The sequence below is a fragment of the Babylonia areolata genome, chromosome 2 (assembly GCF_041734735.1).
Source record: "Babylonia areolata isolate BAREFJ2019XMU chromosome 2, ASM4173473v1, whole genome shotgun sequence".
In the NCBI taxonomy this organism is placed as follows: Eukaryota; Metazoa; Mollusca; class Gastropoda; order Neogastropoda; family Buccinidae; genus Babylonia; species Babylonia areolata.
The window spans coordinates 18,768,069-18,774,270 of record NC_134877.1 but is presented as its reverse complement, the minus strand read 5'-3'; the positions used below and the strand labels follow the sequence as shown (position 1 = coordinate 18,774,270).

The window sequence follows — 6,202 nt, the reverse complement described above, 5'->3', positions numbered from 1 at the left end:
TATAATCAAATTCTAGCCCAAATAGTCGGAACAGCAGTTGCCTCCTCTGCTGTTCTGATGGTCATAGTCGGACACGACTGACTATCATATATATATGTGAACACATTTTGTGCATTTGTTTTACCAGAAAAGGGCTCTGGGGTGAAATCTAGTGTTGTTTTTTTTTTTCTAGCTCTGGCGCATAGTTTATCTTTTGTTTTACTTCTGTGTTAAATTACATTGTTATATTACAAATTTAAAATTATTTTTGGTCTGTATTCTGTTTGTCAGGTGTATTTGAATATTGCAAGAAAATTCTAAAGATTGCTGTAATCCTGGAAAATGATCAGTGACATGTTGAAAACTGCTCCAATTGCCAGAGAATGCTGTTGTAATGAAAAATGCTGCAGAGTAATCTACTAGGAAATGCCAAAGAAACCTGTTGTAATGGAAAATGCTGCATAGTAATCTACTAGGAAATGTCAAAGAAACCTGTTGTAATGGAAAATGCTGCATAGTAATCTACTAGGAAATGCCAAAGAAACCTGTTGTAATGGAAAATGCTGCATAGTAATCTACTAGGAAATGTGCAAAGAAACCTGTTGTAATGAAAAATATTGCAGAGTAATCTACTAGGAATTGCCAAAGAAACCTGTTGTAATGGAAAATGCTGCATAGTAATCTGCTAGGAAATGTGCAAAGAAACCTGTTGTAATGAAAAATGCTGCAGAGTAATCTACTAGGAAATGTCAAAGAAACCTGTTGTAATGGAAAATGCTGCAGAGTAATCTACTAGGAAATGTCAAAGAAACCTGTTGTAATGGAAAATGCTGTTGAGTAATCTACTAGCAAATGCCAAAGAAACCTGTTGTAATGGAAAATGCTCAAGACTGTTCTGCCAGGAAATGCCAAAGGTGTGATGAAAAATCGCTCAAGACTTTCTACCAGTAAACACCAAAGAATACTGTTGTTAAAGAAGGAAAATGCTGAAGAAAAGCAGAGGAACGCTTTTGTAATCAAGATTGTCCTGCTTGGAAATGTCAAAGAAAATTGTGGTGGTGAAAAATGCTCTCAAGATTGTTTTTCTCATGGTTGTAATTGTCAGAATTTTGAATGAATGAATGAATGAATGATATGGATATGTCTTTTGCCCCTATCCTGGTTGAAGACCAAGCTCTAAGCGCTTCACAAACTCGGGGTCATTTGCACAACAGGCTGTCATTCCTTTCCTGTGTCATTCAATCAGATTTCAGGCACTCAAGCATACACATTCAGACAGACATGTAACATTTTATGTGTATTTTGTTATTTACCCTGCCATGTAGGCAGCCATACTCTGTTTTCAGGAGTGTGCATGCTGGATATGTTCTTGTTTCCACAACCCACCAAGGGCTGACATGGATTACAGAATCTTTAATGTGTGTATTTGATCTTCAGTGTGCGTATACACAAGAATGGGGTTCAGGCACTAGCAGGTCCGCACATACGTTGTCCTGGGAGATTGGAAAAATCTCCACCCTTTACCCACGAGACGCAGTTACCGAGATTTGAGCCTGAGACCCTCAGTCCAGTGCTTTATAATAATGATAATAATAATGGATACTTATATAGCACACTATCCAGAAATCTGCTCTAGGTGCTTTACAAAAAAGCTTTTGTTAACAAAAAAACATCATATCTATGTTACATACACACACCAAAATGTGACTGCACACACACACACACACACACACACACACGCTGCATACATACATTTTAACATACATGTGTATCTAACAGCTACCCTAACACATACGCACACATAGGTAGGCAAAAATTTACATAAACACACGCACACGCACACACAATACACATTCATATACATGCATGCAGTTTTGTAACACATACATATGTATGTGGTTTGTCCGTTGGGATCGACGAGGACCATCTAGTCATCCTGGGGGTGGGTGGGTTGGGCTCTGTGGGTGCGCAGATGACTGGTCAGGTCAATCCGCGCCCGGAAGGTTCTCACGCAGTGTGGACAGGGGATGGTGGTGGCTGTCGGGGACTTGCTGGTACTGCTTTTCCTGGCCTGTCTGCGTTGCTCTGCTGCAGCGATTCTGTTGGCCTCACAGGATTTGGCGCCTTTGTGGACAGCTGAACGCCACTTTGGTCTGTCCATTGCATTCAGCTCCCATGTGTCGTGGCTGATGTTGAAGGCCTTCAGAGAAGCTTTCAGAGTGTCTTTGAAGCGCTTCTTTTGGCCTCCATGGGAGCGCTTGCCATGTTGGAGTTCGCCGTACAGCAGTTTCTTGGGGAGCCGGTGGTCTGGCATGCGAACTACATGGCCTGTATACATATGTATACACGCATAGTCAAGCACAGCTAACGCAAAGGAAGTGGACCTGCCACAGTTGAACTTATTGCTTTAACCACTTGGCTGCTGCTGTTTTCAGATGGAGAGGGGCAGTTGTGTGGTGAACTGGTCGGTGCGTGTGGTGACGTTCCAACCTATGGTGTGAAAGACCTGGTGGAGCTACTGCAGTTGATTGCTAACAACTCATCATCATCATCATCATCATCGCTTGCCTGCTGCAGACCTCTCAAAGTCATCAACTACCTGAAGGTAAGAGTTGCGCTTTCTGTTAAAAAATGTATGTGTGTGCATATATGTAGGTGTGTGTATGTCCCTGTGTGTGTGTGTGTGTGTGCGTGCGTGTGTGTGTGTGTGTGTGTGTGTGTGTGTGTATGCATGTGTTTGTGTATGTGTATACAGATACCTACTCCACCAAAAGATGAAATCTGTTTCATTTATACTTTCGTTTTGCCAGCAGGAGACTCCAAGATACAGATATGTGCTCTGAATTGTTATCTGAATTCTAGAGAACAAGTTAAACATTTTTCTTTAGGTTGTTGTTTTTTGCTGCCCCACTATCTGCTCTGCTTTATAGTGACATTGTCTCCTTGTTTTTGTTTTGTTTTTTTGAGGTTTTACAGGACAGATAGTTACATTTTTTCCAAGTCAACTGGACTAAAAGCGATCCCAAAATAAATATGTAAAAATGTGTGTTTCTGCATGGAACAAGCTCCCTGATAACCTCCGTCATTCTGATTCCCTCGCATCTTTTAAATCTCGTCTCAAAACTCACCTTTTCCCTCAGCAATAAGTTCAATTGTGGCAGGTCCACTTCCTTTGCGTTAGCTGTGCTTGACTATGTGTGTATACATATGTATGTGTACATAACTACATGCATGTATATGAATGTGTATTGTGTGTGCGTGTGTTTATGTAAGTTTGTGCCTGCCTATGTGTGCATATGTTTTAGGGTAGCTGTTAGATACACATGTATGTTAAAATGTATGTATGCAGTGTGTGTGTATGTGTGTGTGTGTGTGTGTGTGTGTGTGTGTGTGTGTGTGTGTGTGTGTGTGTAGTCACATTTTGATGTGTGTATGTAACATAGATATAATGTTTTATGTTAACAAAAGCGTTTTTGTAAAGCACCTAGAGCAGATTTCTGGATAGTGTACTATATAAGTATCCATTATTATTATTATTATTATGTTTCAGGGTGAGCATCTGCTTCTTTTCAGTGGCATTATCTCCTTGTTTTTGTTTTGCTTTGCTTTTTTTAAGTTTTACAGGACTGATATTCCCTTATATTTCTTCAGCCCTGTTTTGTCAGGTGACTGGGCTAAAAGCAACCTAAAAAAAGACGCAGATAAAGATGCGTGTTTCTGTGTGTTTCAGGGCGAGGCGGTGCGTATGGTGCGGCAGCAGGCAGGGGAGAGAACTGCAGAGGACGTTCAAGACCTGCTGGAGGAGAGTGCAGGTCTCCTGCCCAGCAGCTGCCGTGGGTGTCTGCACGATCGCCCCTTCTTCCACACGCTGCTGACGGACATTGACTCGGCCTTGCCGTCTGAGGAATGTGCTGCTGACAGTCCTGTGTCTCAAACTCAGACTGAAGAAGAAGTGGTGGAGGAGGAAGGTGTGGGTGGCGTGGGGAAGGATGAAAGTGGTGGTGGTGGTGGTGGTGGTGGTGTTGTCAGCTTTGACCAGCTGATGTCCCTGGATGATTTGATGGATTTTTGATGATTGATAGTGTTCAAAGAAAAGGGACAACAGAATCTTGCAGAGCTTAAGTTTGATTATTATCGGATGAAGTAAAATTTCATGAGAGAATCACAAGATGTTCTTTCATTGGTTTCCTTATTCTGTACTGTGTGTGCTTAGCCTGGAAACTTGATGTTTTTTTTTTCTTCTCCCAACACACTCATGATTAACTCTCTCCATACGAACGGCGAAAGAGACGACGTTAACAGCGTTTCACCCCAATTACCATCATCAAAATATTGCAAGAGGAAGGCTCTTATACTGAAGAGGTGAATGTTGACAAAGAATACCACAATTCTTACAACAGAAGCTAAAGGTTGGGTCATTCAGACACCCACTGGACATCCGAGGGGTCTGTGTAGAGGAGAAGAGAGGACTGGCCGTACTGAGTGCGTTAAACCATTTTCCATAAAATGTTTGTCAATAATTCTGCATGACTATAAGAGTCTTCAGTCTTTTCGGGGTATAGTTGTATACAAGAAGGTAATGAAGGTATGTTGTTGAATGTATTTGTTGTTGATGCAAACTTACAGTTTCAGTTAAACTTTTTTTTTCTCTCATTCTCCCTTAATGGTATAGCGGAGAAATAAAATCTGTTAGATCTGGAGTGACAGAGGGAGTGAGGGGAGGGTGGGTTAACTCCAAAAGTTGTGTCAAGTGTGGTGGCTTATTAATAAGAATGCATATTAACGTTTTGTGAAGTTTCCTTGATGCTGTTACATTTTTTTTCCCTCCTCCCTCCCAAAACAATCAATTGTGATGATGGGGTATGTTGAAAACAGTACTCGACGGGCGCAATAGCCGAATGGTTAAAGCGTTGGACTTTCAATCTGAGGGTCCCGGGTTCGAATCTCGGTGACGGCGCCTGGTGGGTAAAGGGTGGAGATTTTTCTGATCTCCCAGGTCAACATATGTGCAGACCTGCTAGTGCCTGAACCTCCTTCGTGTGTATACGCAAGCAAAAGATCAAATACGCATGTTAAAGATCCTGTTATCCATGTCAGCGTTCGGTGGGTTATGGAAACAAGTACATACCCAGCATGCACCCCCCCAAAAGCGGAGCATGGCTGCCTACATGGCGGGGTAAAAATGGTCATACACGTAAAAGCCCACTCGTGTATAAATGAGTGAACGTGGGAGTTGCAGCCCACGAACAAAGAAGAAGAAGACAGTACTAAAGGAGAGCACTTATAGTTTTTGCAGTGAAATTCCTCGGCAGCCCATTTCAGTTTTGTTCAGTTTCCTTCATTTCACTTGTTTTTATTTAGTGTCTCTTTACTGTTGGTGATCTCAGACAATACAAAGACACACTTGTTTGGCAGTAGACCATTCACTGATATACATGCAACAGCCTTCTGATTTGTTTTTGTGTTATATTTCTCAAATGTGAATAATTTGTGTGTGTGTTGTGTGTGTGCGCGCATGTGTTTGTGTGTTTGTATAGTGTGTGTGTGTGTGTGTGTGTGTGTGTGCTTGCATGAAAGACAGTTGGGACTGCATATTTATGCCTACATCCTGCTGTTTATTAATAGCATGGACGTTTATGATGTATGTGGATAATGCTGCCACTGTAAATCTGTTTTCAGTCAGTTTTCCAAGATTCATGACATGTTTATACAGTTGATGTGCATGTCCCCGATGACATGTTATAAAAAGTCTTGTTTACTGAAATAGTAATAAAGAAAATGTGATTCTTCATGTCCATGGATTCTGTCAGTGTGAGAATGCTTATGTCTTTTGCACGGTTCTAAGGATTAAAGGCAAAGTTTGCTTTTCATGCATGATTTTTGTTCACCCAAACAATCACTACACTGATAGCGAAAACAACAGTAATTATAAGAATGATAATAATGATAATGAAACAGTTCCACTGGGCACTTTTCTGGTATAATTTAGAACTGTATGTGCTTTGCAAGAATAGATTATAATAGAGAAAAGGAACTTGACCACACACACACACACACACACATCAAGATAGAAAAAAAAAGCCATCTTAATTCAAGAAAGACCCCACCCTCTTCCTCACAGTAGGTTGTTGAGAAAAATAAATGATCTGAACTTGAGTGTTGTGTACCAACGAACTTACCAACGCTGGTTTTAACTTGATTGCTGCTATTATCAAATTCATTA

At 41.1% G+C, this 6,202-nt stretch overlaps 1 protein-coding gene across 2 annotated transcripts in view; it reads left to right on the top strand.

The window, feature by feature from the left end:
• The window catches only part of LOC143298741 (PMS1 protein homolog 1-like), a 33,162-nt gene extending 27,333 nt beyond the window's left edge, over positions 1-5,829 (top strand). Inside the window, exons 15-16 of one of the 2 annotated variants that reach the window (XM_076611677.1) lie at positions 2,415-2,584; positions 3,710-5,829. In XM_076611677.1, coding sequence (XP_076467792.1) covers positions 2,415-2,584; positions 3,710-4,051 — 512 coding nt within the window. In that variant the 3' untranslated portion in view covers positions 4,052-5,829. The remainder of the gene's footprint in view (positions 1-2,414; positions 2,585-3,709) is intronic. The other variant, XM_076611685.1, reaches the window with a different exon arrangement.
• The last annotated feature ends 373 nt before the right edge of the window (positions 5,830-6,202 follow it).